The sequence below is a fragment of the Oryx dammah genome, unplaced genomic scaffold (genome assembly GCF_014754425.2).
Source record: "Oryx dammah isolate SB20612 unplaced genomic scaffold, SCBI_Odam_1.1 HiC_scaffold_28, whole genome shotgun sequence".
Lineage (NCBI taxonomy): Eukaryota > Metazoa > Chordata > Mammalia > Artiodactyla > Bovidae > Oryx > Oryx dammah.
Window position 1 is genome coordinate 77,834,384 of NW_024070212.1, and position 16,190 is coordinate 77,850,573.

General features: G+C 39.5%; 1 protein-coding gene across 3 annotated transcripts in view; it reads right to left on the bottom strand.

The window, feature by feature from the left end:
* Nucleotides 1–16,190, bottom strand: part of DNAJC6 (DnaJ heat shock protein family (Hsp40) member C6) — a 167,591-nt gene that overhangs the window by 6,946 nt on the left and 144,455 nt on the right. For all 3 annotated transcript variants that reach the window (XM_040232663.1, XM_040232664.1, XM_040232665.1), the window contains exons 13-16: nucleotides 15,043–15,177; nucleotides 9,226–9,294; nucleotides 8,096–8,215; nucleotides 1,165–1,428 (exon numbers count right to left, since the gene is read on the bottom strand). In XM_040232663.1, the coding sequence (XP_040088597.1) occupies nucleotides 1,165–1,428; nucleotides 8,096–8,215; nucleotides 9,226–9,294; nucleotides 15,043–15,177 (588 nt within the window). The remainder of the gene's footprint in view (nucleotides 1–1,164; nucleotides 1,429–8,095; nucleotides 8,216–9,225; nucleotides 9,295–15,042; nucleotides 15,178–16,190) is intronic.

Here is a 16,190-nt window from a genome sequence, read left to right on the forward strand (position 1 = left end):
GACAACACTCACCCCAAATCTACTCAAAATAAAAATGGAGGGGAAGCCAAATGACTACGGAATTATCAGAGAATATCCACTGCTAACCAAAGAACAAACGCGATGTTACAAAGACCTAAAAAAAAACTCCTTGTCATGTATGTATCATGAGAAGCCGAGTGTGGGGGTGAATGGTAGGGCTCTAGAGTCACATTGCCCTGGTAGATCTTGGCTCTGTCACTTGCAAGCTATATGGACTAAGAAAATTATTGATCTCTGTCTACAACAAGGGTTTGAAGATTATATGAAATAATATGCAAAACTGCTTAGAATAGCACCCGACATATAATAAGCCCTCCAAAGATGTCAGCTAAAGCTACTAGGAAAAGTAGAGGAATTGCCTTTCCCATGTTCCATAGAAAGGCCTGTTTCCTCATCATGTCCCTATACATTCCATTCTTGGGTATAATGAAATCAACTGAGATGTAAAACATATCATTACAGGCCTTTTAGAAAATTCAAATGTAACCATCCCTTCTATAAAAAATATATTATTTTTCACTTGCTATCAAGAACCCCATTTGAAAAAAGAAAGAATCCCATCCAGAGTTATCCTCCAGCCTTAGCTTTTAGGCCACTTTGTGTTCTTTTAACTTTCTTCTCAGAAGAGAGGGAAAAAACATCACAGGAAGCCCAATGATCTCAGGAACATCCCCCAGCCAGAGCATAATCAAGACCAAATGTCCAAGACATGTCCACTCCTCTAACTGGGATCCAAGGGAAAATGTGAACACAGTACTTGAAATGTTTCCAACTTTCGTCTTCCACCCCCTCTTCCAAAGGGATGACAGTTTCAAGATCCATCCACGCCTCCACTCACTTCCATTCAGCACTCCTTTAGGGCCTCCTACCTGTCCAGTGTTCTGCTAGGTGCTAATGCTAACGAGGCAAAAAAAGACCCAGTCCCTGCCCACCATTTGCTCTCAGCATGGTGAGAGACAGACAGGTGAGCCAGCACTCACAAAACCACAGTGTGTTGGGAGAATGATAAACCTAGGAACTCCAGGCACAACACTGGGAGGGATCATGCTGTGTGCCTCAGAAACTGCCAAACTTCCTGTCTCCTTCTTCAGACATGCATACCTCTGGGTATCCTCTAGCCAGGCCCCATACCATCATCCTTACCCAAATTAGCTGCTGCTTTCCCACGTTCATTCTGGCCCCCAGGCATGGATGAGAAGCTCACGTTGTAGTTAGGCCGGTTCTGGGGAGAGGAGTGGGGCATGCTGGACGGTGGCTTGGACTGTGTCTGCTGCCAGTTGTAGCCCCCTCCCTGCTGCCACCCCCCACCCATGGGCTGGGGAGATGCTTTCTGTGGCGAGCTGAGAGGTGGAAATCCACCACCCAATCCAGTTGGTGTGGAAGGTTTGCTGGCAAATGAAGAACCACCTACAGGAAAAAACAGAAAGAGAAAGAGAGAAAGAAGGTAATGCTATTGTGAGTAGCCTCTAACTCCTGTGTCCCAAGTCACTGCTTACAATGACTTTAGTGGAACCTCCCTTGACTAGTGGCATAATTAGCCTTCCTAATAGCTAAATAAATTGCATTCATATATTTTCCTTTAACCCTCACAATGACATTTGTAGGTATGTATTAACAGTTCCATTTTTCCTTCTGATAAACAACCTGTAGCTCAGAATAGTTAAGCGATTTTCTGAAAGTTACACAGCCAGAAAGTGGCAGAACTGGGACCTGTGTCCAAGTCTGACTCCAAGCCAGAAGAGCCCTGGCTCCTCCACCATGCCATTGCAGCTCTCCCTCCCAGCCTCTCAGAAGATTCTATTTCTTAACTTGAGCAAAAGCTATCAAATGACAAGAACAGGGAATAAAACAAAAATACGTTCACTTGTGAAGCCGCTATTTAAACGTCAACGATCAGGATTATTCACTGTCTGTTATAAATACTAGCATGGTTAGTGCCCACGAGTAAACAATGGTATTCTAAAATTTCATAAATAGGTTTCAATTTCACACTACTTGCACTTCATTGCAGGAGAGTAAACACAGCTAACCCTCTGACAACTCTGAATAGGGTAAAGAATCTTATTCAAGCTTTAAAAAATGATATTACTCTGTCCTGGGAATTTAAGTAGAATCCTGACTCTGTAACTCCTAACTTTTAAGTACTCACTGCATAAATGCTGGGCTTTTCCCAAAATATGAAGACCAGCTGTGACTCATGTTTGAAGAGGTGATCTCCAGGAACACTTTCAGGCACCAATACCAAAGCAACAGTGATAATAAAATAACATTTATATAGCTCTTTTAGAATTCACAAAATATGTTTATGACTATTACTGCCTTTAATCTATACAACACCCTTAGGAAATAGGTAGTATTACTGGTTCCACTTTATTTACTTTTCTTTGTCAACATTACCATTTATTTTTTCATTTTTATACAATTTTTAAATTACAGTTTTATACAATTTTTAGTTATTACAAAATCTTGGCTATATTCCCAATGTTTTATAGTATATCCCTGAGCCTATCTTATACACAATAATTTGTACCTCCCATTTCCTCACCCCCTATTGCCCTCCCTCTACTCCCCACTAAGCTCTAACTTGTTCTCTATATCTGTGAGTCTGCTTCTTATCTGCTATATTTCTTGTATTTTTCAGGTTCCACATATAAATGATATTATACAGTATTTGTCTTTCTCTCTCTGACATACATCGCTTAGCATAATGCCCTCCAAATCCATCCATGTTGCTATTAATGGCAAAAAAATTTTGTTCTTTTTATGACTGAGTAGTATTCCACTGTGTATATTGCTATATACCATATCCTCTTTAACCACTCCTCTGCTGATGGACACTTGGTCACTTCCATATGGTCTTGGTAATTGTAAATAATGTTGCTATGAACATTGGGGTGCACGTATCTTTTCAAATTAGTGGGGTTTTTTTCCAGATGTATACCCAAGAGTGGAATTGCTAGGTCATATAGTAGTTCTATTTTCAGTTTTTTGAGAAATGTCCATACGATTTTCCACAGTCTGGCCCCACTTTAAAGATAAGGAAATGAAGGAGGTATACTTGGTATATTTACAGGCTTATGGTCACACATCTAGTTAATGGAGCTGGGACTTGACTATGAGCTTCCTGTCTCCACGTGTCATGTTCATTTCCTGCATCTATTATCTCAAATTCCTCCCCAAATCTCTGAGTCTTTTACTACAACTCATCCCTCACTTACTGTCTCTTCTTTCTATCGACATTGTTCCTCTGGTCTGATCTGGGTTCCTCTTCCCATTCCCACGGGGACTGCTGTCTTATGACCAGCAGACTTGGAATCAGTCTGTCTCTGCTCCATCACACATTGATGCATTCAGTCTTACATTCCTTTATTTATTCATTCATTTGTTCATTCATTCATATATTCATTCATCCAGTATTTGTTGAGCATTACTAAGTACCAGAAAGTAAAAAGATTTTCTTAGGCTCCAAAATCACTGAGGATGATGAGTACAGCTAAGACATTATAAAGAAATTAAAAGACACTTGCTCCTTGGAAGAACAGCTATGACAAACCTAGATAGCATATTAAAAAAGCAAGGACATCAGTTTGCCAACAAAGGTCCATATAGGCAAAGCTATGTTTTTTTCCAGTAGTCATGTACAGATGTGACAGTTGAACTATAAGGAAGGCTGAGTGCCAAAGAATTGATGCTTTTGAACTGTGGTGCTGGAGAAGGCTCTTAAGAGTCTCTTGGACTCCAAGGAGATCAAACCAGTCAATCCTAAAAGAAATCAACCCTGAATATTCATTGGAAGGATGGATGCTGAAACTGAAGCTTCAACACTTTGGGTACCTGATGCAAAGAGCCAAGTCACTGGAAAAGACCAGATGCTGGGAAAGATTGAGGGCAGGAGAAGGGGACGACAGAGGGTGAGCTGGTTGGATGGCATCATTGTCTCAAGGGACATGAGTTTGAGCAAACTCTGGGAGACAGTGAAGGACAGGGAAGCCTGGCATGCTGCAGTCCCTGAGGTCGCAAAGAGTCAGACAGAACTTAGCAACTAAACAACAACAACTAGGTACCAGATACAGTGCCCCAGGAATATAGCCAAAAACAGTCTACGGAGAATCCTCGCTCTTCTGAAGTTCAGAGAAAAATTTATCTCCTTGACCTCAGTGTTATCACCTGTAAAATCAGAACTATGTCTACATCGCAGAAAAACCATAAAGGCACAATGACTATGTGAAAGCTCTTCACAATTCCTGAACTAAGCAAATAAGAGGCATTATTTTAAAATAATGCAAATTCATATTCCTAGCATGTACCCATACACCATAAAGGCTCAATAAATACTTGGTAATAGAAAAAGGGAATGACACTGTTGCACACTACAGGCTGGCATCACCCCTGTTGTGAAGCCCTTTTTTGTGAGCCTCTGGGCCCCTCTGCCAACAGCACATCAACATCCCTTAGGTTGGGTAGACATTCCACACCGGAATTTCATCTTTTATTTTAAGGATGCTTACAATCTTCTTTCTGAAGATATGTTTATTATTTAAAAATTCAGTAACTACAGAAAGACCTGAAAAACTTAAAAAATTCTTCCATGTTCCCACCGCTTTTTCATTTATTTGTTCATTTATAATACACAATTGAGCATCTTCTCCACATGAGGCTGCAGACACGGTGGTGAAATGGCAGATGCTGCCTCTGATCTCAAGCTGCTCATCAACATGGCAGGGCTTTCTGATGTCTACCCTTTCAGAATACTTTTCTAAATATTTTTTAGACTGGTTAGCAACTCTAATTTTTAAAGCCACTGAAGCAGAGAACTGTCAGAAATATAAAGTAGTAGCTAAACCCAGAGCCCACAGCTATTCTCATTAAAAGCAAAAGCAGCGGTTGTCAAACTTGGCTGTGCATTAGACTCACTTTGGGAGCTTTAAAAATTCTCTGTACCCAAGCAACAACCAAACTAATTAAATCGGAATATCCATGGGAAGAACTATGGTGTTTGTATCAGAATTGTTCAGTGTGAAAATACCTAAAGGAGAAGCATGCTATCTTTTTTTAATTGTAGCTATATAACTTAGAAGTTTTATTTTTACTCTAAAGCAATTGCCTAGGAGTCAAAAATTTTAGTGTGTAAGTAGCCCTTGCTTATATACTCATTCACTATACAGTTTCAGGAAAATCACTTACCTTTCCTAAATTATGTGACTTGAAAATGAGGCAATTTAAGAAACTAGTTTCCCCAGCAGTTTTTAAGAATTATTGCATTTCAAAAACAAGTAACTCTTCCAAAAAAATTTTTTTAATTTCCCTGGTGCCTAGTGGTTAGGATTCTTGGGCTTTCACTGTGGTGGCCCGGATTCAATCCCTGGTTGGGAAAAGTCCTGCAAGCTATGGGGCATGGCAAAAATAACAAAAACAACCACCACTCTTGAACTCCTCCGAGTAGGTATGTTATTGTAGTAATAAAGATGCAGCTACTCTAAAACTATTTTTGTTGTCTATTAATATTGTTGAGATCCAAGGAAGTGGAAGATACAGATGTGGAACAGGGGGAGGCAAGGAAGACCCTGTGGCAGTAGATGGGACTAAATTATGTGTTAATATCCACTGATCACCTATCTCCATCTCCTGGAAGGCAGGGCAGGGACACCCACCTCAGAGCAAAGAAACATACTTATAGCAGAGATTTTGGTTTCTAAATACCATTCCCCACAAAAAGGAATGAGATTCTCAGAAATGCCTGATTATAGGACAGGCATGTAACAAGTTCAAGAGAAGCCTAGGACACCTTGTGCCATAAAGAAAGTTCTCAAAAATGATGGAATCAAGTGAAAACGATATAGAAGTCAGAAGAAAGGAGCTTTCACAAATCAAATGTGGGACCATGTGAACATTAAATAACAACAGTAATAGATGATAACCAACTGAGTCAAAAAAGAATCCATTAGTCCATTATGATGTGAGAGATGGAGGGAGTCAGAAAGGAAGGAAGGGGATGGGAGAGGGAAAGGCAGGAGATTCTTCCTTAGAATGAAATGCCAATTAATATATATAGAAAGAAGAAGAGAATCAGAAAATCACAATTTTGCAGATATCACGGTAATAACTGCTTTAGGCAAGAATCACCAATGAATGCTAAAACCACTGGGTAAAAGTCAGATGGAGAATTGGATAATCTCAAATTATCTCTCCAGATTACTCATTAATTACTGAAGGGAAAAATGGTAACTTCATGGTGAAGGAAACCTGGCAGACATCACCTTAACCAAGTGATCAAAGTTAACAAATCAAGACTTTGGCAACTGGCCTGTACCCTTCAAATATCAATGTCTTGAAAGGTTGAGGAATGATTCCAGGTTAAAGGTGTCTAAAAGGACATGACAACTAGATGCAAGACATGATGCTGAAGCTTTTAAAAGAACTTCTTATAAAGGTCACCTATTCAGTAAGGCCCTTCCCTAACCACTTGATATTTCAAATAACACCCTGGCTCATCCCCCCCACACCATCGCTTTCTGCCTTATTTTTTTCACAGGACTCTTCATGGGGTTATAGTGCAAGCCACAGACCTAGACTTCTTGGTGTTGAAACCTTGTGATTTGGGCATGTTCCTGAAACTTCCGTGTCTGTTTCTTCATCTGTAAAATGAGGATTATAATAGTTTCTACTTCAAAAAATATTGGGAAGATTAAATGAAATGAAATATGTAAAGCACTTAAAATAGAGCCTGGTACAAAGTAAAAGGTCCAACTAAACATTAGTTGTTTTTATTAGTTGATGTTATATTGTATATTTATTCATTTAATGTTTATTTCCCCTTCTAGAATATCAACTTTAAGAAGAAGGAATTTTGTTTTGGTTTTGTTAGTTTGGCTGGTTGGTTTTCACTAAAACAATGTTAGAACACAGAAGGCACTTAATAAATAATTGTGGGATGAATAAATGGGTAAAAAATGAACACTGAAAAGATTTTACTTGAAATAGAACTTTGCCTGTTTTATAGAATGTTATTATTCTAAAATTTGAACTTTCAGATACAAAAAAAGGGAAAATAATTTGAGAAATTCTTAAAAGGAAAAAAGATTTAAATGACATAAAAGGAAAGGTCAAGATTCTAACATAACTACTAGCAAAAAATAAAACGGTAGCATGTTCTCATTCCCTGCAGATAATTCAGCTCTAAATGCTTCTTCCGGAGGCCTTTTGGGAAAACTAAGCTATCAAGTTGGCTTATTTAAACCTTTGTGTCAGAGCTACCTCACCCTTATTTAACAACTTTGCACTTCGAGGAGGAGGAGGAAAAAGTTTCAAAACACAGTAGTCCAATCAACTACACCTTGAAGAGAGATTTCTTGGTAAAACAGAACCCTGCACACTATACCCCTCAGTGGGGAGCATCACCATGAGCCCCGATCCTCAGAAGTTTCTGCAATGAGCAAAGTCCATTGAAGCTGGTGTTTTCAAAACTACTCGCTCATAAAACACTTAATTGAAGTCCACTGAACCCAGTGTTTCCAAAATTACTTGCTCATAAAACACTTATCCTATAATAATAATAATAAGTAACATCTGATGAGAAAACTCTTTAGAAATACTCTCCAGAGGTCTATTTTCTGTATGGAAGTTTACAAACTGACCAGAGAGGACTGTGGTCCACGGAGAGAAGAGGAGCACAGCGTGAGGACCTCACCAGCAACTTCAGAGTAAGACCTGCACACAGCCGGCCCTCGTGGCACAGCTCTATCTGACCACCCTTGTCTCTCACCGTTTCCCTACATAGTCACTACTTTTGGTGCAAACTCTATTTTCAGATGCTCCCAGGAGTTCTAACTTTATTTACACTACTACTCCAAACTCAGGGATTGGAGAAATACATTAATAGGGGTTAGCTCCAACCCAGTATTTGAAGCCTGTTACCTTTTCTAAAAAGACAGCTTTAGGTTTTAGAATACAGCTTAAAAATACAGATTATTTTAGATCCCAGGTAAACACTACAGCTTACTTTTAACACCAAAGATTTAGATTTGAGGCTTTGTACCCAAAAGTAAGTACGTATCTTCATTTGTTATGTGTATACCTAATGTCCCAAGGTCAGCAAAAGGGTCCAGAGTCTGGGGTTTGTTTTGATGGGTGGGAGTACCATGCGAGGAGCCTGTTGGGCTGGTGGCAGCTGATTTGCTTCCCATTCCAAAACCTCCTGAAAAAAATAAGAAGGGCATTGCAAATGAGTTAGCTGTCTGAGGCTGAATTCTGAAGTTCAGAAATCTAGAGCTACTGCTCACCTCGTCTCTAAGGGCAAATTAGGATGTGTTAGAAGTTGCTAGACCCCATTTCCCTAATTCAAGTGAGTAGTGACCTGGAGCAAGGACAGGGAACCGAAAAGGTATAAGTCATTTCCTAGCCACTCCTCTAAACCATTACATCTGGTGTTTACCTCATGTCACCTGACTCCGTTCTTTCCTATGGGATTTCCTATGAGATGAGTCAGAGCTGAATTCTGGTTCTGCCACTTCCTAGCTGAGTGACCTTTGACATGTTGCTTAACTTCTCTGAGTGTCGATACTTTCTCATTGGTTACATAAGGAAACAGCAACTGCTTTAGAAAGTTGCTGTGATAGACATATAGTGTGTGTGTGTGTGTGTGTGTGTGTGTGTGTGTGTAACTTGCACCGTGTCAGAAAGATAATCACACAAGATGGCTCTCAAAAAATACAACAGTAGCCATAAGAAAGAGAATTTATTTACTACAGACAAATTCAGATCTAAAACAAGTTCTCTGTAAGAGAGAAAACCATTCAGATTATGCAGCACCTACTCTATGCCAGAAAATTTCATGTAAGTAATTTCACTTAAACTGTGTGGAACAAGAATTATGAATTCCATTTTACAGATAAGAAAACTGAAGTTCAGACTGGTAAAAAAAATTCAAGAGCTTCTAAATGGTTGAGTTAGATGTATACCCAGATCTGTCTAACTCTATTGTCAAGGCAAACACTTAGCAAATTGACACTTAGAGAAATTAAGTATCATTTGACATGCAGAACTACCATGTCATCAAGGGCAATGTGAAAAGCCTTCTCAGACTGGGGACCTTTAGGAACTTCCATAAATGGGGCTAACACTCTGCAGGTACTCACTTCACCTTGGGTGAAGGATTATGCTTCAGCAACCAATTATGTGGCACAAAGTCCATCTGCTGGTCTTTACCTGGTTTGGTATGCCAGTCCCAGCCTCCTGAAACATCTGGCTGAATGTTCACAGCAGGGGTACTAGAAGCTGCAAACGAGGAGAAGAAAAAGAATCAGGACAAAATAGCTCAGAATCCACTTTTCTGAGTTCACAAAAGAAAATGCTCTCCCTCTCGTGGTATGCCCATGTCTCATGTGATTCTACTCTCCCTCTGAGCTCTCTCCACATTCTGCAACATTGATATTTTCTGCCTTCATCTGTACTTACTTATATGAGCACTGGTGGAAGCCATATACTGTTTGTCTCTGTTACTTCCTTGTTCGCCTTTATTTTACCTCCAAAGGTACACTTTGAATTGTAACTGTGCATATATCTGCCTCGAGTACACTGTGAAAGCAAGAATTATCTTATTCATCTGCATGGGTCCCACCTCTACCCTTAACACAAAGTCAGTAAGGCAATAAAAAAAGGTGAAATGAAACTCAAACCCAATTTGCCTTAAGCTGGCATAAACTGCATGAGCAACTTAGAACAAAAATTTTGTTTTCTCATTTTGGGGAGAATGGATACATGTATATGTGTGGCTGAGTCCCTTCACTGTTCACCTGAAATTATCACAACATTGTTATACCCCAATAACAAATGTATTTTGCATTAAAAAATGAATAAAAATTAAAAAAATTTTTTTTTGTCCCCTCTGCTGGGACATTAACAGAGAATATGAGTCAATCAGAACACTTACTAGGAACTGACTAGATACCATCCACCCACCATGCCCGTGTCAGGGATGTGTCTACTGTCACTATAACAACAAACTCACTACAGCTTCAAAATAGAGCTTCTGACCCCTCTCAAGGGAGGTCAAGGGATTACATCTGATAGAGTGCCTGAAAAACTATGGACGGAGGTTCACGACATTGTACAGGAGGCAGTGATCAAGACTATTCCCAAGAAAAAGAAATGCAAAAAGGCAAAATGGTTGTCTGAGAAGGCATTACAAACAGCTAGCTGAGAAAAGAAGAGAAGCGAAAGGCAAAGGAGAAAAAGAAAGATATACCCATTTGAATGCAGAGTTCCAAACAAGAGCAAGGAGAGATAAGAAATCCATCCAGTGATCAATGCAAAGAAATAGAGGGAAACAATATAATGGGAAAGACTAGAGATCTCTTCAAGAAAATTAGAGATACTAAGGGAACATTTCATGCAAAGATGGGCTCAGTAAAGGACAGAAAATGGTATGGACCTAACAGAAGCAGAAGATACTAAGAAGAGATGACAAGAATACACAGAAGAACTATACGAAAAAGATCTTCATGACCCAGATAACCATGATGGTGTGATCACCCACCTAGAGCCAGACATTCTGGAATGTGAAGTCAAGTGGGCCTTAGGAAACATCACTATGAACAAAGCTAGTGGAGGTGATGGAATTCCAGTTGAGCTGTTTCAAATCCTAAAAGATGATGCTGTGAAAGTGCTGTACTCAATATGCCAGCAAGTTTGGAAAACTCATCAGTGCCACAAGACTGGAAAAGGTCAGTTTTCATTCCAATCCCAAAGAAGGCAATGTCAAAGAATGTTCAAACTACTGCAGAATTGCACTTATCTCACATGCTAGAAAAGTTATGCTCAGAATTCTCCAAGCCAGCCTTCAACAGTATGTGAACTGTGACCTTCCAGATGTTCAAGCTACATTTAGGCAGAGGAACCAGGGATAAAACTGCCAACATCCAATTATATCATTGAAAAAGCAAGAGAGTTCCAAAAAAACATCTACTTTTGTTTTATTGACTATGCCAAAACCTTTGACAGTGTGGATCACAAAAAAAAACTGGAAAATTCTTAAACAGATGGGAATACCAGATCACCTTACCTGTCTCCTGAGAAATCTGCATGCAGGTCAAGAAGTAACAGTTAGAACTGGACATGGAATGAAAGACTGGTTCAAAATTGGGAAAGGAGTACATCAAGGCTGTATTTTGTCACCCTGCTTCTTTAACTTATATGCAGAGCACATCATGCAAAATGCTGGGCTGGATGAAGCACAAACTAGAATCAAGATTGCCAGGAAAAATATCAATAACCTCAGATATGCAGATGACACCACTCTTATGGCAGAAAGCGATAAACTGAAAGAGGAGAGTGAAAAAGCTGGCTCAAAACTCAACTCAAAAAACTAAAATCATAGCATCTGGTCCCATCACTTCATGGCAAATAGATGGGGAAACAGTAGAATCAGTGACAGACTTTATCTTCTTGGGCTCCAAAATCACTGCAGATAGTGACTGCAGCCATGAAATTAAAAGATTCTTACTCTTTGGAAGAAAAGATATGACAAACCTAGACAGCATAATAAAAAGGAGAGACATTACCTCACCAACAAAGGTCCGTCTAGTCAAAGCTATGGTTTTTCCAGTGGTCATGTATGGATGTGAGAGTTGGACTGTAAAGAAAGCTGAGTGCCAAAGAATTGATGCTTTTGAACTGGTGCTGGAGAAGACTCTTGAGAATCCCTTGGACTGCAAGGAGATCCAACCAGTCCATCCTAAAGGAAATCAGTCCTGAATATTCATTGGAAGGACTAATGCTGAAGCTCCAAAACTTTGGCCATCTGATGCAAAGAACTGACTTATTGGAAAAGACCCTGATGCTGGGAAAGGTTGAAGGCAGGCAGAGAAGGCAACGGCAAAGGATGAGATGGTTGGATCGCATCACCAACTTGATGGACATGTATTTGAGCAAGCTCCAGGAGTTGGTGAAAGACAGGGAAGCCTGGCATGCTGCAGTCCATGGGGTAAGAAAGAGTCAGACACAACTGAGTGACTGAACTGATTGACCCTTGTCAAAGTTTCAAGTGGAGAACTGAAAAGAAATGTTCAGTTAAATATAATCAGGTATATTAGAGTACACATTGGTAGAGTAAACGTTTTCTGCATCTGTAAAATCCAAATAAGAAACTGGATGCCGTAAGAAAGAACTTCTAAGACTCTTCTAGGTACTGTTCATTAAATCAAATAATACAATGCAAACACTAAAATAACACTGCAAGTAGGATTTAAGACACAGTACACATATCACCGCCAAAAGGATCATCAAGGCACCAAGCCTTATATCAAGCCTTATATTTACCTGTTTCATGTCCTTAGTACGAACCAAGACACTTTATCTTCCCATCATGGAGTTAAATAGAATATTCCATTATCAGAAATAACAGCTCTTTCCTTTCAGTTTTCCCTTCTCTTTTTCCACAGTAATTCATAAAAATTGAGGTGGAAACTAGATAATTTTGCTAACTTTTGCTGCTTGACTTCCTTTAAACTCTGACCTTATTCTTACACCCAACTAGGATGCAGAACTAGGAAGTGGTACTTCAACCTTATTACTAATCAAACCCACAAACCTACCACACACAAGGCACCATCAGGGAACAGAGAGCTAAAGGACACAGTGCCTATCCTCAAGAAATTTAAAATCTGCTGGAGAGAAAGGAATAAACAAATGAAAAGATAATACCCAGTATTTTAAACTTCTACTTAGCTTTTTATTGTGGTTACTTGTTCAGTTTTTCTTCTCAGATTAAGTCCCAAATAATTATTCTCTTCCGAGAAAATGTTCAATAAATATCCATAGAACTTGAAGGCAACATTTCTTGATTTTCAGAAGAGATGGATAGTGCCTTGTAGAAACTGGAGGTGGGCAATCTGACCTCCCAAACTGACACCTGAGTCTCATCTATATATAAGAGGATGCAACTGACCCACTAACAATGGAATAATTCCCTTCTCAGCAAGGATAGTGGAACATTCTTTCACACACTAGCATCACACAGATCAAAATAAGCAGCACAGCCACAAAACAAAAGAGTTCTTCTGACTGGCTGAAACTGAGGGATAAACATCTTCTAGCCAGCTCACAAGACAGAACCAAGTCCAGTACTGCCATGCGGAAGTATGAACATCCATACCCACGGGACATAAAAGGTGGTACTCATATGAAAACAGTAAATTCAAAGTATTAAAGTCAGGAAAATAGATAACCTTATTAATATTATCAGTATGCATCAAAGAGATTTATATAGGGAAAAATGATAATTCATTTTATATGGAAAGACAGGTAGATAATACACACATCACATAGATCTTCTAGGCACTAGGAAAACATTCATAAACAAAACTAACAAAAGTCTCTGCCTCTGAACTCAGGTTCTAGTGGGGAAAGATAGACGGGAGGAGATGTCTCCATGTGAAATAGAGCAGTCAGAGGAGACCCCACTGAGAAGGTGATTGCTGAGCAAAGATAAGAGAGGCGAAAGAATTAGCCATGCCCTGGTCTGGGGAAGAGAGGACAGCCAGTGCAAGGGTGGAGAGGCCATGTGACTGGAATGGAACGAGCAGAGGGAGCAAGTGGGGAAGGAGGTCACAGCCCTCGGTGTTAAGAGCACAGAGGGCCGACCAAGGCCATCTCAATGACTTTGGCTTCCATGCTGAGTGAAGCAGGGAGCCACTGCGAGGACAGCAATGACATAACCTACATTTTAAATAAGTGAACAAAAACAACAGCTTTAACCTGCATCTTTCCTCTTGGGGTAGCCAACTTCCAATCCAGAGATTCTTTTAAGTGGGCACTGCACACGGGTCAGAGGTGAATTTCTTGCATATCGTCCTGTGGACCCACTTCAAATAGTTTGAGATTTAAGAGCAATAGGAAATCACCCATAAAGTTTGTTCCTTGACTGCTTTCTATTTTTGGTCAGTTTGATCAGCTTTCTCAGTTTGATCAGTGTTGCATAACTCAATTTCCTTTTGCATTTGCATAGCTCCCATGAAGTCAAGCTGATCACTAAACTGTGTTCCCCAGAGGGGCTCAGGGGCCTTCAACAATAAATACATCGTCCTCTAAGTCTAGGCCATTGATGTTCAGCATCCTTCAGCATCAAGAAGGAGCTTCATTTCTCCAGCTCAAAGCCATATATCCTTCACTGAAGACCTTCAGTTTTAATCAGTGTTACCTAAGTGATACCGTTTTGCTCTTACAAACAGATGTGATTATGAGTCTTTCCACAACTGTCTCTAACTTAGAAATATAATGTGGGCCTTGTATAATTTAAAATTTTTCTAGTAGTCACATTAAAAAAAAAGGTTAAAAGATACTGGTAAAATTAATATTAATATAACACTTTACTTAACCTAATATATTCAAAATATATTAAATGACTAATATAAAAATATTAATAAGACATGTTACATTGCTTTTTTGTACTAAGTGTTGAATTCTGGTATGCACTTTACACTTAGAGTATGTTTCAAATCAGACTGGCACATTTTAAGTGCTCAACAATCGAGTATGGTTAGTGGCTTCATCTTAGAACTAGTTTAATATATCAGGATATTGTATTCTAAACTGTTCTGTGGAATACTAATTTTGCGGAATGCTTGTCATATTACATTTTATTAACTCAAGACACATGTTTTTTCATAGTTCAAAGACTTCAATTAGTAAGCATCTTAGAATCAACTAAAAGTGACAGTATGTAAAATAAAGATATGTCCTACAATTGATGGTGCCCTATACATTTTGTGCTTGTAGCTCTAACACACACACACAAAAAAATTCCAAATTAAATTTTATGGAAGCTGAGGAAAAGTTATGCAGGTTTCTTTACTGTGCAGAGCTTTTAATATGTTAACATGAATTGTAATTTTCAAGAGATATGTAGCTTTTCAAAAACAAAAGCCAAAACAAAACCCTGCCTACAAGATGTTTTTATATCTGAACACCTACTGATGTCTAGTAGGGAACCCTGTTCCACTAAACACAGCATAAATACTTCCTTACCATGCACTGTAGGAGAAGGACTCCTCGTGGGCTGAAGAAAGGGGTCACTGGAAGCACTGGCTGTGTTCAAAAAAGAACCCAGCAAATCTTGACCTGATGGTTTAGAAGGTGCTCCAAATGGGTCAAAGGTGGCACCTATAAAACAACAGGAAAAAGGTGTTTCTTTGTCCTATGTGTTCACTCATTCAATAAATATTGGACAGCTGTCACTCTTACAAGGCTCTAGGCCAAATACTTGAAAAGTCAGGATGATGTGCCTGCCTCATGGGCTGCTCCACAGGCCCATCCTATCCTTAAAACTTCATTCAGGGTTAACAATGAAGCCCAAGGATTTCTGACTACATGTGACTAACCCCTTCTTTGAGGACAAAGGAGAACTCCTGATTTACCTGTAGGATGAACCATACTCTCTAAAAACAAGGGCCCTTTGGGCCTTTGGGCATCTTAGTAACATGAAATAAATCAAGCAAGCTTATAGATTAATAGATAAGTGGTGAAACCGTGGCCTGGATCACAAAAGATGATCAATGAATGAACAATGATCATATTCAGTGAATTAGTGAACAAACGCCAGGCACGAGGAGCTTTGCTATTAAGGTGAACAGTAGAAAAACTCACTGACCAGGTTTTGTTTAGTTTTGTGTTTTTAGTGGTCCTGGCACACTGAAAGTTAAAAAGCAAAGAAAATGAGTGTGACAAAAACTGAGCTCTCACAGCTTATGTTCTATGAAACGAAATGCTTTCAAAACATTGCTTGCTTACAACTTGCTAGAAACTCGGTGCAGATGTAGTAAAATGCAAAAAAGTTTGTGAATGAACCAAGAAAACTACAACAAAGTGGCTGCTGAGGTTTCCAGCAACAACACAATAATAGTATTTTTAAATTTTGTTTATTTATGTTGAGTATGTTGGCTCTTCATTGCTGTGCAGGCTTTTCTCTCGTTACAGTACCTGGGCTCCTCATTACAGTGGCTGCACTTGCTGTGGAGGGCACGTGAGCTTCAACAGTTGCAGCGTATGGGCTCAGTAGTTGAGATTCCTGGGCTCTAGAGCACAGGCTCAACAGTCGTGACACATGGGCTTAGTTGCTTTGTGGCATGTGGGATCTTCCCAGGCCAGGGATCAAACCCCTGTCTCCTGCACTGGCA